Below are 13622 nucleotides of genomic sequence, written 5' to 3' on the forward strand. Positions count from 1 at the left end.
TTGCACAAAATCAAAATTTACAAATCAAATTATTGGATCAAATTTGAAATTTCCCCTAGTGTCACTATTTTTTCCCACTTTACCCTTTCTCCAATTCGTGGGTAGACTTGATATGGGTCGAGCCAGGTTGGGTACAAGTTGGGATAATGCAGAATTTTAAGCCAAGCTCTATCTAAAAAATAGGCCTGAAATTTTATCTAAGCTTAACCTATATTAAAAATACTAAAATCGGACCTAACTCGGCTCGACTATAATATTTTTTTAGATTAATTTTTATATAAAAAATTAAAATATATAATACACACGTGACACGAATCAGGCCAAGCTTAGGCTAAAAAAATTATACTCGAAAGCCTAACCCGTTATCTTATTTTTTACCCAAATATATTTTTTACTCTATATTTCTACTCGAATCTTTTTTCTTTTTCCGACAGGTCTTCGAGCCTAGAATACTCGCGTGAGCCATGATGAATTCCACTTTGGGTAAAGAAGTTGTCGCTAAAAGAAGTGACGTTAGAAAACTGAAAGAATCAATGACGACCGTAGGATTTTTGTCTATTGGTATGGAAATAATTGCTCCGAAAGTGTCGCTAAAGGCTTATGCAGATATATTGGTTTCTTCCACTTTTAGCGGCGCGGTTAATCGATAATCGTCACGATTATCAGCTGAATTCTACTCTCGCTTACCCTTCAAGTTTGGGGCAGACGATTTCTCCTAAAATATTAGCTCATTCCTCCCACCTCAGTTCGACTTGAATTTCATAAGACAAAGGTAACTACTCTCTCAATTCAATCTAAACCTAAATAATCACTGTGATCGCTCGGTTATTTAGTTTAAGGACAATATTAGCGAGAAACTAGTGCTATTGAAAGATTTGGGTTTGTGTGTGTGTGTGTGTGTTTTTTTTACAGTTTTAATATTTTAGAATAATTTATTTTTTAATCAAATTTTGCTCTAGTTTAATATTTTCCTATTATCTTGTTGATTGTATTGTTGGTTTTCTAGTTTACAACCATGAGCTGGAATTTAAAGTAATCTGCTTTCTGTAACGATCTTTGGCGTAAAAGAGAGTGTTTGGAGCTTTTAATTTGTTGAAAGAGAATGAGGACCAAGCGAAAACGAGCATGCAAGAAATCCCCAGCCAGAAAATCAGCTGCAGTGGCCAGAAATGGAAAAGCAACGAACCAAAGTGAAAAGGCAGTGAACCAAAATAAGGAAGCATTTTTAACTTCTATTAACAAAATTAACAAAGAAGACTCTGTGTCTGCAGACTCTAACGATTTGGAAGTAACTGATAAGTGTGATTCTGACCCTGATGATGCCAAGAGAAATTCATCATCATCGTCCTCTTCTAGTGACAGCGATGAGTCATTTAGTGCTGAAGATAGTAGCTCTGGTGACTCGCAATCAATTGATAGGAGATCTAGGAAATCAACTAAAGGACATGGTAATGGAAAGCAGAAAGCAAGTAAATTGCCAAAGAAAGGGAGGAAAGATGATGTTAAGTCATCTAAGTTATTGCGGTCTTCTGGTAAAAGGCAAGATGAATTTAAGATGCCTCAGCAGGATCCTCGCTACAATAAGAAAGAATTGGAAGCTGCATTGGAGGTATGCTGACAATCCCTATCAGTACCAAACTTCAGGCATTTGAGAAGGAAATATAATGTAGTTACAAATTGCTAATGGAACAATGCCTGTTGTTACTGATCTGCTTTTGAGGTTTTATGCATTTTGTACTTACTGTCATTTTTCTCAACTTATTAGGTGATAAAGAAAATTATGAAGATGGATGAGGCTCAACCATTCAATGTCCCTGTAGATCCTGTTGCTTCAGGGAAACCTGTAAGTATATGATACCTTGAAAGTTGTGAATGTAATGCCAAATTATCTTTAATAACCCCATGCTATGTGTTGAATGATTCTCCTAGGGTCAGCAATTGAATCTAGCCTAAGTTGAAGGCCTGCTTGCTTGTCTTGTCTCTTTATATTTTTTGTTTGATATTCCCTTAGCTAGCATTAAAAATGATATACAAGTTACTGATTCACATTATTCACTCATGTTGCCTTAAGTATAAAATAAAAGATTCACTTGTATGGATATCATTTTTGTTGGCACAGTGCACCTTTGAATGCTTGTCCACTCTGATCAATGATATTGATTAATCTCACTAACTTTCTTTCTCTCCTCCCTCCTCCCTTTTCGGTTGTTGTTTTCTGGAAACAGGATTACTATGCTGTAATAGATACTCCAATGGATTTTGGTATGATATGTAGTAATTTAGAAAGTAGCATGAAGTACTTGAACTCAGAAGACGTGTTTAATGATGTACAATACATTTGGGAGAACTGCTGCAAGTGCAACAAGAAAGGAGAGTATATAGTATATCTAATGAAACGAGTGAAGAAAAAGTTCATGAAGTATTGGACAGCTGCTGGCTTGAGCATTAAACAATCAAGACAGATTAATGGTATGGGTCCTTTATTGTTAATTGTTTCTTACATTCGGATGGTTTTCTCTAAAATTTATCAAGCCCTTTATGCTAGAGATGCAAAAACTATTACACAAGCTTCAGATGCTTCATGAAAAGAGATTTCCTGTTATAACGGCTACTTCATTTTTTTGATATTTTACCTTACTTGATCAACTAACTAGTTCAGTCAGTGTCCAAATAAGTAGCAATCACGATATACATATTGAGTTAATTTCAGGGCTTACTGACATCTAGAAAGTTCCAAAAAATGTGTACATATATATAATTAGGGGAGCTCAAGTAGATACCATCTAGAAAGTTCCAAAAAATATATTCATCTCTTACAATAAGACATTAAACTTCTCATTAGTGAATTATGAAATGATAGCAGGCTAGCAATAAAATGTAATGCAAATTGCAAGGTGCTTATTCAATTGGTAGGTTAATGTTGAGAAATGAAGGTTTATTTATATGCACAATGTTGAGACATCTAATTCAAATGCCATGCTGTATGAATAGAGTAATAAATCTGAGATTTGTCTTGGATTCTCAAATCCAATTACAAATGCATTTTGAGGATTTTGTTTTGGCATTTATGTATTCGTATTTCAATTTTATTTATTCAGTGGGAACTTCGTACAAACCATCTACCACAGACTATGCTACAAGGCATAGTGGGCTTGAGCCCTTCTATCAGGTGAGCAGTGCAGTAGGAGGTGCCAGTCAGATGCAGCAGGATCAATTGGGATTTAGTCAGCCATATGGATATATGCCTCCATTCAGCTATAGCCAACCTCATCAATTACCACAACCTACACCAAGCACTTCATGGCCACAGTTCTCCCCTTTGCCCCCAGTCAGTTATCATCAACATTGTCAGTCACAGCATCCACAGCCTAGCACTAACCAGTCCCAATTCTCCCAATTACAAGCTTGCACAGGCTGTAACAATGCAGGTAATATATTCATCTTTTCTTGGATAAGTGTTTTAACTTTTTATTGTCTATCTTCCCTCTCGGCCTGCTCAATACTAATTTTATTTCAATTTCTAACCATGCCCCTTCAAAAAGTGCTAATTTTGAATTGCTTACCTTTTATTTAAAAAATCATTAAGGCAAAAATTGGAAACTGAACAGTTCTTCATGTAGTCCAATAAATGCTTTCTTTCAATCTTTGTATGTAGCGAAAAAGGATTATAAAATTGTGAAGAAGGGATTATGTTGTTGTGTTTTGAGTTCGCAGAAATGGTTAGCATAATATATAATGAAACCATTTATCATGCCTCAAATCTACTAATGGTTTTCTGTTTTGATGTTATACTTGTAATTGACTCGGTTTTATTTTTTTTAAAGTATACCAATCTTGCATGTGGAACACACTAACTCATGTTAATATTTTTGAAAGAATCTAAATTGTACTCTTTTTATCTTAATTGATCAGCCATCAGTATCTGACAACTACCATCTAGCTATTTTCATTTCTCTTTGACACCAATAATGAATTTGTAGGATATTCGCATTTGCAACCACCTAAAGAAATTGCCCCAAAACACAAAAAGCATGAACCTTCATCAAAACACAAAAAGAATGCAGCTATGGCTCCTACTGCTTCAATATGTGGTGGTGCACCGAGTGATTCCCATGCACAACAGCCACAGTTAAGCAACAAGCAACCATATTTTCTGCGGCAGCGGCAGAGCATCAGCCCACTACAACCCTCTCAATTGCATGCTGCTGCAGATGGTGGTAAGCAAGCACAGCAGTTCAATAATCTTTGTACTGCTTTTTAACTTATAGTCAGTACATGCTCAAATGGTTATTTATTTTGTTCTCTGAGAATCCATTATTACAGCAGGTTCTGAGTTAGGAAGCATGCATTGTTTCTGCATTACCCTGACATTTAGTCCTCTTTGTTCATTTGTTTATATACTTTATTTCCATTTATTTATTTTTTTCATTTGTGACAAATACTGTATAGCTTTTTTCATTTCTATTTATCTCCTTAGCCATTTTCACTGTACTATGTTCATATTTTCATCTTCCTGCAGACATAGCCCCAAAACTCAAAAAACATGCATCTATGTCGAAACACAGAAAGAACTCGTCTATGAATCCTGCAAGCTCCATTCATGGTGGGCCACCTGGCCATTCCCAGACACAATTGCAAGCTGTTGTAAATGGTGGTAAGTGAATAAAGTAATTCAGAACTTCTAATCCTAAATGATCTTGTAATTAGGACACTACATTCTCAGTGATTCTCTATTTTGTTTATTTTAATAATCCATCCTTCTAGGTCAGAGTTCAGAAGCATGCTTCATTTCTGCATTACTTGAAATATTAGATTCTTCATTTATTTGTCTCTTTTTACTCAAGTTTTTCCCCCCAAAGGATTTGTGGTACATGTTTCAATGACATGTAAATTCCATGGTAGAGGAACTTCAACCATTATTTATTCACATTCTTTTACTTCGCTAGTAAAATTGCACTTGCCTCCTCAAGCAGATTATACAAGGTCCAGTGGTTATGTTCCCTTATATCCTGTGGATCCCATGGCTGTCCCTGGCCAATCACATCCCCAACAGTCCCCGTTGAGCCGTAGTGAATCTAGTGAACCTCAGCAACTGCATCCAAAGACAAGCCATTGCCGGCCTCAGTCATCCCAGCTGCAAGATAATTTAGATATTGGTACCATCTATATGCTATTTCTTTGTCACTCTATGAACCATCTACTTCCCGTGTATTTATATAACATTATACGGTTGGCTTTATCTTCTATCCAGTTTGACAATTTAACCATCTGTACCTGCATAAAAGCAGTAATGAAAATAAATAAATGCTAAACATGATCGTCAATATTAGTCTTTATTGACTTGTTAAGTTGCATTGGCTATTATGATGCTTATGTAATGTCAAATTCTATTTTCCTCTGTGCAAGTGCATTGATGTTTTCAGTCTTGATATAAATTTTTATATTAGCTTTTCATTTTGGATGGTGCGTCTGTTTCCCCCCTCTTTGCAGAATATTCACACATGTCACTTACAGATTCTGCCTTGAGGGGTATTAGATGTGCACTTGAGTATTCTGCCCGCCCCACAACCAACAAATCTAACAAAGCAAATCAGGACCAATTGGCCTCTGTCAATCTCCAGCCTGAGCAGACTCCGCAGAGCCCGGAACATCCACAGCGCATAACAAAGAAGAAGAGAGGAAGAGGTCCCACTCGCTGCCACTTCTTGAATGACTTGGCAGATGGTGAGCGGATTTTTGTTCATTTCAACAAGTTTGGACAGCCTGTTGGTCCTGAGTCATCCAAGCTAAGCAGCTTCCTGGGCACTATAGCACGGAATGGACACAAGGCACCCCTTAATTTTGTTCACTGGAGAGCAATGCCAGATTCTTACAAAGAGGAAATGTGGGAGTATGTTCAGGCATGATAAAACATTTACTCATTCCTTTTGTGTCATATTGCTTTCCTTTTGTAGTGACATTTTGCCTCTTCCATGTGCTATAGACAAAGTTTTCCCTTGATCCAAGTGGCAAGTCCTGGGTCATGCAGTCTATTGCTACAAAATGGAGGAATTGGAAGGCAGATCTAAAGGCAACATATTATGATTCTCTTAAAACAGATGAAGAGCGCTTGAAGGTACGTGATCCAAGAGTTGTTCCTGATCAATGGCCAAGCCTTATCTCATATTGGAGCTCTGATGACACAAAGGTATTTACGAAGCAGTGATTGTAAATTCAAGTTCCTTTATTGTGGTGTAAATTTTATTGGTACTTAACTTTAAAAATGTGAAAAATGTTATCTGTATTTTCCGTTGGTAGAAACATTGTGCTACGAATAGGGCTAACCGTTTAAAACAGAGGAGTGGACATTCTTCAGGGACTAAGAGTTATGCAAGGATACTTGAGGAGGAGGTAATTTCTTGTGTTTCTGAAATAATAGTTACATGCGTGTTGCATAGTTTGTTTTGAAAGCTGTATTGAAAGAAATTTTCCTTTTGTTGAAATAGCGAAACAAAAGGCCTGATGGGAAGGAACCAACTAGAGCTGAGCTTTATATCTTAACACATACACGCAAGAATGGACAGCCTGTTGATGAGACTGCGGCAGAATTAATTGTATGTAGATTTAACTCAACTGTACTTTTTTTAGATGTGGAGTTATATGTAAATATATGTGCATCTACCCTCTATCTGATAAATTTTGCAAGCTAAACAATTTGGTTTCTCTTTGCAGTCAAAGATCCGTGAACAGGAAGCTAAGAAAGAGACTACCTCACAATGTAGTGATGAGTCAAATGACACATTGTGTCGAGTTATGGGAGAAGAAAACCATAACCGTGTGCGAACTTATAGAATGCGTTCCACTTGTACTGATCTTTTTGGTCCAATATCTAGCCGTGATGACCTGGTGAGAATGGCTTCTGAGGCCAAAAAGTCGGCAGATGAAGAGGTGCGCAAGATGGTAGTGAAAATGGAGGCTATGGAGGAAAAATATGCACGTATGGAAAACCATATAGCTAGAATGACTTCAAGCATGGAGAAGTTTCTCAAGAAGGTTGGTGGATCTTCAAATACTTTGGGTCTCGAACAGGTAATCTTCTGGTCTACTTTTGTTCAATGGTAGTTGATATCTGTTTTATGTCTACTGTTATGCTGTTTGCGTTTCAGTTTCATGATAATCCCAAATGTCCCTAGCACTCAAAGCAGCTACACGTACACGACATGGATCTGTGTGTTATTTTTTTTTTTTTCTAATTCTTTTGAAGGTTTCTTTTTCTCCTTATTTGTCCTGTACATAGTTAATAGGAATGACCTTCTATTGCGTATGTTAACTAATTAGCCTAGAATTGGAAATGCACCGAGTTCTAATAAAAACACTAATTTGTTGGTGCTGTAGTTATAGTCTGCAGAGTATCTATGGTTAATTGATAGAAAATTAAATTTCAAAAAACCTAGGGACCATATCTCAATTCTTGAGAACAAAAATTGTTGTAGAATAGCACACTATTGGAAGTAGCATTTCATGCATATGTAGTTTGATTTGTAAATTCGTTTTAGTATTATTAGCACATATAACGTGGAAGTTTCGATATATGACATAGAAAAACTGTATTTTTTGAGATTCTGCTGTCCTGTTTCTTGCCTTCCAAGGATACTATGGCCTATTATTAGTCCGTTCAGTTTTGCTTTTGTTAACTTGTCAATGACCCAAGGAAAACTAGTTTTTGTCATTGCATATTGGCCCTTTGAAATCTTTGCACAATGATGGTTTGTCAGTCTGGTTATTCATCAGGGCTTAGATTATGCAAGTGCAGTTCTGCCAATAACTTGAATAAAGCTTCTTTGTTTTCTCCTTTTTTTATCAGGCTGCAGAACCAGAAGAAGATGATGCTTAATGGACTTCTTCACCCACCATTATGTTGAATGTGGCTTTATGCTGATTCTATTTGTAAGTGTTTTAATTTTGCATGTTGAACCTGTGGAACTTGAATCGTTGAAGGAATGCCCTTTCATTATAAATATGATTGGAACTGAAATTATTGTAAAATTGCAACAAATCTGTTTTTCTGAATGATTATGGAAGTTGTTAGGCAAAATGTACGAGCATGCATACATAACATATAATACTAAAAGGGGGGGTGTTCAAAGTATTACATAAATGGCCCCATTCTTAAGGTTTGACGCTTCCTCTAGCTATAGGCCACCCCTTAGAAAGGAGAACCCTTTATATTGTGTCTAATTCTGTATGTCGTGTCATCAAATCTTTTATCCTTAAATCTAAAGGTGAAAGCTTGTGAGACAAATATCTATAATATACATTTTGCAAATGGAAAACTATAACAATCAATTAAAACGCCATAAAACCCTAAATTTGAAAGAAAAAAAGGTTTCAAGTTCATTGAACTCAAATACCTAACTTTTCTGATATTCTTCAAGATTTTCCTGTTGATACTGAATGAATGAAGATGAAGATTGGTACTTCAGAGAATGTCGAGGGAACTCCCATAGCATTTGAACCACCTCTCGCATGGTGGGACGTTCGATGCTATTTTCTTGTACACATAGCATTGCAATGAACAATAAGAGCATTGCTTCATCTTTGGGCACACTTGCCAGCCTTGGATCAACAATTCCAATAACTTCTCTTCGACATTTTGTCACTCCTTTTACCCATTGGACAATATCTACACCTTCACTGAATCCACCCACTGGCCTTCGGCCAGTGATCAACTCTAAAAGTACCACTCCAAAACTATACACATCACTTTTCTCGTCCACTCTCAGTGTGTATGCATATTCTACAACAGAACAAAAGTAACATTAATATTTGGGGGAAAAAGTAACTAATGTTCCAAATTATGTTGGTATCTAATTGTAAATCAACTGATAATAGATTAATACAACAATTTCATAGGAACAAGCTACCAACTTAGATGAATACAAATTTCACAGTTTGACAAGCCAACAAGAGAATAAATTGTAAATATGGAGAAAACTTTTGTTGTAGGCATACCAGGAGCAATGTAGCCATAGGAGCCTGCAATAGCTGACATGCACTCTGATGCAGCCCCATCGATCAAAAACTTGGCCAATCCAAAATCAGCAACGTGTGCTTCAAAGGTTGAATTGAGCAAAATGTTGTTTGATTTTACGTCTCGATGAATGATTAATGGTGAGCAATCATGGTGAAGATAGCACAGGCCTTTTGCTGCTTCGGCTGCAATTTTGCACCTCAAGTTCCATCCCAAGAATGCACCTTTTTTCCCATGTAAAACTTCTCCAAGGCTTCCATTGCTCATGTATTCATAAACCAAGAGATTGGTTTCTTTGTTGGAGCAAAATGCTAGCAACCTGACAATGGTTCTATGTCTAATGTTTCCAAGTGTCTGGATTTCTGCTCTGAAACCGTGATCATGGTTACTAGTGCCAAAGCCAAGAAGTTTTTTTACTGCAATTTCTGTACCATTAGGCATTTTTCCATGATAAACAATCCCTGCACCTCCTCTTCCAATCACATTTCCATCTTTAATACATTCAAGGATGTCAGCAGCTGCAAATTCCAGCTTTTGGAATGTTGTCATCTTCCAAGAATCCGTACCATTTTTCTTGAATGACTTGGCCTTGATTATGGCGGCAGTGGCAAATATTAGAGAGCATATTAACAGGCCTAGTGTGAAGATTAACTTAAAGTTCCTAGGGGCCTTTCTGGGGGCCCTTGTAATGGCAGAGAAATTGCAGGGATTTTTCAGGAGAGAACCACAAAGTTGAGGATTGCCTGCAAAAGATGAAGCGTTAAAGACAGCAAATTGACCGGATTCTGGCAGCTTCCCAGAGAAATCGTTGAAAGAAAAATCAGCAACTGTAAGGCTTTTCATTGAACCAATGCTTCTTGGTATGGCTTGACAAAAATGGTTCCTCGATACATTCAAGTAACTCAGGATATGGACATTGGAAATCTCAGGTGGAATTGAGCCTGAAAGGTTATTCCGGCTCATATCAAGGTATGTTAGATGGACACAATTTCCAATTACTGGTGGAATAATCCCAGAAAGTAAGTTTCTACTAAGATCAAGCTTCAGTACTTGCCTGAGTTCACCTAGAGAAGCTGGTATTGGACCTGAGAACTGATTTCCACCGAGTAGAAGGATTTCAAGAGAAGTGAAGTTGGAAAATGAATATGGCAGTGGACCAGAAAGGAGATTGTTTGACAAATTAAGCAGGCCTAGCTTAACAGGTTTCAAGGAGCTATTCCGATTTTCAGATAATGTTCCTGTAAGGTAATTGTTCTGCAACTCTACTAAGTTTAGCTCAGGCAGGTAGATGAATCCATTTGGAATACCACCATTCAAGTAATTCTGCCCCAGCCTTACTCTACTGAGACTATAACATCTCTCCAGGCCTTCAGGAATGGTCCCAAAAAGGAAATTTTTCATGAGAACTAATACCCTTAACTGATTTGAAGCACACAAGTCTCGTGGGATCGTACCGGTTAGCTTGTTGGAGGACAAATCGAGCAATTGCAGCTTCCCATTTTGACCAAGATTCTCGGGTATCACACCAGTAAAGCTGTTCATCCAAAGCCCCAGAGTTTCCAAATTAGGCAAATCGGCTACATAGTCTGGAATAGACCCATGTAATCTGTTCATGAAGAGATTGAAAAGCCTAAGCTGCTTAAGATTGACCAACTCAGATGGGATTTCTCCAGTGAGTGCATTGTGGGAGAGATCAAGATTCACCAAGTTTGTCAAGTTGCCTAACTGCTTAGGAATTGGACCCGAGAGTTGATTGAGATGCAGATACAGAGTATCAAGCAACTGCAGGTTTCCCAACTCCTGAGGAATTGGACCATCCAGTTCACAACTTGAGAGATCCATGTGAACTAAATTTACCAAATTACCCAACTCCAAAGGGATACTTCCTTCGAAAACATTGTAATACCCCAAGTAAATCTCTCTCAGCTTTATGAGCTTGCCTAACTCACCAGGGATTTTTCCCTCAAGATCATTTCCGGCTAACGAAAGATACTCCAATCCCACTAGTGTTCCATAGCTTGGTGGAATTTTGCCATAGAAATAATTTCCACCAAGGTCCAAGTACTTGAGCTTCTTCAAGCCAACAATCCCAAGTGGCAGTAAAGCAGTGAAGTTATTATTATAAGCATCAAGTACTTCCAGATTGCTGATACTTGCATAGTTCCAATCCAGGTGACCATTGAACTGGTTGTTTGAAATGTTAAGAAATCGAAGGTCACTTAAATTTGCCATCTCAATGCTGCCAGTGAAGTTGTTACATGCAAGAGAGAGGTTGGTTAGCCTATCAAGTCTCGAAATCTGAGGTGAAACAGAGCCGCACATATTCATATATGTCAAGTCCAATGAAACAACTCGCCCCCAGGCGCATTCTATTCCTGCCCAAGAACAAACCGAACTTGGGTTCGAAGAATTCCACGAGCTTAAGAGAGGTTCAGGGAACTGAAACCCTTTCTTGAGCTTGACCAAGACATGAAAGTCATTAACTAATGAAGTTGAACAAGTGGTGCTTAGAAGAGAGAAGAGTGTCAAAACAACGAGAGGGACCATGTTTTCTATGCAAATAGTATGTTCCAAGATGAGTGAGTTTGAAGAAGCTAAGGCCAAAAGATTTTAAACGTTCAAAGGATAAAAGATTTTCTAGGAAAGGAGGGAAAAGCGAAGTGAATCTGAGAAACTTAAAGCCTGTATAGGCTTACGGAATCAAACATTTTCTTACAAAGAGTCTTCATATACAAGAAAGAATTTGAGCCTCTCCTTTTTGGCTCTTCTCTTTTCTCTCAAAGAAGTCAAAGCTGTTAGCCATGATTTTTTTAAACCATGAATTCATGGAAATTGGAATGAAAATTTAAAATTGGATTACAGACTTTTAAAGCTGAGAGTTAAGCTTAGGGGAGGGGAAAAAAAGCAAAGCTGATGCTCTCTTCCTTTATTCATATGACAAAAATGCCCTTTAGCTTTAATCAAAGAAAGGTCTTTATAGCTTTGAATGAGAGATGGATGATGATGATGGAATTGCAGTTTCATTCAATTTTAAAAATGGCTCAATTGTTCTGTTGCTTTTCATCAATTGATGACCATGTAGTCCCATTTTTGTTTTCTCCTAATAAGTCTTTTTATATAATTATCAATGGAAACATGTGGAGATATATAGTAACTAATGCTTGCTATAATTATCATGTTATTGTATTTTTTTGTCTAAAAACTTTGAGAACGATTCAAAAGTAAGGCTCTTTTAGGCTCAAAAGTATATTGAGTTTAAAACGTTCAATTTCTTATTGTACTATCTTTTGATTCTTTGAATTGGCTGAACATCTCGGGATCTTGCTAGTTTCTACATAAAACATCAGAACCTATATATAATTAGCTCCTCTGATTAGGACATGTTAATGAATTCTCACCAATCTCAGAAGAAAATGGTGTTTGAATATTCTCCTAAACTATGGTACATTCGACTTTAGATAGTATAAATATATCCCTAGAACACCATGTTTTAGAGGTCCATGCAAATGTAGCACAAAAAAAAGAAAAAGCTAAAAGAATATGAGAAATCAATGGATAGACTTCTGAGATATGCCGATATGTATATGTATATGTATATGTACGTATGTATGTTTGTATGTCCAAACAAAAGTAAAGAAACTTGCAGCGTGAGAAGCAAATTGTGATGAGTTTGATGACGCCTGTCATGACAACCTGACAGCACCATAAATCTCTTCAACCATAGGTTGGACCAGAAATGGATATAAAGTGAAAATGCAGACATAGTTTTCATTTTGTGAGTATCTGAATACTAGAGGTAGTGAGATGTTTCAATATTTGAGTTGGAAACATGTGCCTGCAGCAGCAAAGAACTGTAAGGAGTAAAAAGATGGTGATTATTAGTATATCATTACAATGTTTGTTGAAAGATCTGTGTATAAAATTATAATTATTGAATGGATAGGTTGCAGGGATGGAGGGTTATTCCCATATCTCTCTATCTCATCTCCTTGCTTGCACTGCAGTGCTGGGACCAACTATTAAGTTACTGCACCAATATTGTGTTTCAGCTTTAATGGAAGATGAAGATGAAGTCTTAGAAGAGTGGACTTAAAAGTAAAAGCAGCAGGGATATCTATCTGCTTTTTTATTTACCACCTCAAAAGAGGGCTCTATTACTGCTCTCTTTCTTTCTTGGAAAGAATATATGGGAAATTTTGTGATAACATGAAACGAGCTTCATTCTTATTCTTTTCCATCTCATGTGCCCCTCCTTCACAGCTACCTGCTTTGTGAATGGGGAAAAGCGATTTGAGCAAGGTGGGTGCTCTTTTGAGGTGTCTTTATCTATCTACCTTCTTCATGCCAGCTCTGAGCCCATTTAAAGCTTCACCCTCCCAATGGCTGAAGAAGATATGCGCGCGCACACACACACACACACACATATAATATATATATGTCCATTAAGTAAAAAAGTAGCGCTCATTCATATAAAATAATAATGATGATGATATTTAGTCATTGATGAAATTTTATCCTCTGAAATAACACTTTCTTTCATCAACTATATAATTGTTTTACCTTTTTTTCTTTGTTTTGTAATAGTAACCATTGCTGTAATGACATTAACTTT

The 13622-nt window shown here is 37.0% G+C and overlaps 2 protein-coding genes across 6 annotated transcripts; one reads left to right on the forward strand and one right to left on the reverse strand.

The window, feature by feature from the left end:
- The first annotated feature begins 483 nt into the window (after positions 1–483).
- On the forward strand, positions 484–8074 carry LOC105763031 (uncharacterized). Of its 5 annotated transcripts, none has more exons than XM_052625028.1 (14): positions 484–772; positions 1007–1609; positions 1766–1843; positions 2226–2469; positions 3099–3428; positions 3981–4217; positions 4520–4654; positions 4971–5156; positions 5515–5900; positions 5984–6187; positions 6298–6390; positions 6486–6593; positions 6712–7068; positions 7844–8074. In XM_052625028.1, the coding sequence occupies exons 2-14, from the start codon at positions 1103–1105 to the stop codon at positions 7871–7873; spliced, it is 2895 nt and encodes a 964-aa protein (XP_052480988.1). In that variant the 5' UTR covers positions 484–772; positions 1007–1102; the 3' UTR covers positions 7874–8074. The 5 variants fall into 5 exon arrangements, with proteins under 5 accessions (XP_052480988.1, XP_052480987.1, XP_012436512.1 ...); XM_052625027.1 differs by having other exon boundaries at positions 485–772; positions 5491–5900; XM_012581056.2 differs by having other exon boundaries at positions 487–772; positions 4974–5156; positions 5491–5900.
- A 157-nt stretch (positions 8075–8231) lies between these two features.
- LOC105763030 (leucine-rich repeat receptor-like serine/threonine-protein kinase BAM3) lies at positions 8232–11824 on the reverse strand. Its single transcript, XM_012581053.2, has 2 exons — positions 8992–11824; positions 8232–8776 (listed from the first exon to the last, which is right to left on the reverse strand). Exons 1-2 carry the CDS (start codon positions 11555–11557, stop codon positions 8391–8393), a joined length of 2952 nt encoding a protein of 983 aa, XP_012436507.1. The 5' UTR covers positions 11558–11824; the 3' UTR covers positions 8232–8390.
- Between the last annotated feature and the right edge of the window lie 1798 nt (positions 11825–13622).

This window comes from Gossypium raimondii, chromosome 12 (genome assembly GCF_025698545.1).
Source record: "Gossypium raimondii isolate GPD5lz chromosome 12, ASM2569854v1, whole genome shotgun sequence".
In the NCBI taxonomy this organism is placed as follows: Eukaryota; Viridiplantae; Streptophyta; class Magnoliopsida; order Malvales; family Malvaceae; genus Gossypium; species Gossypium raimondii.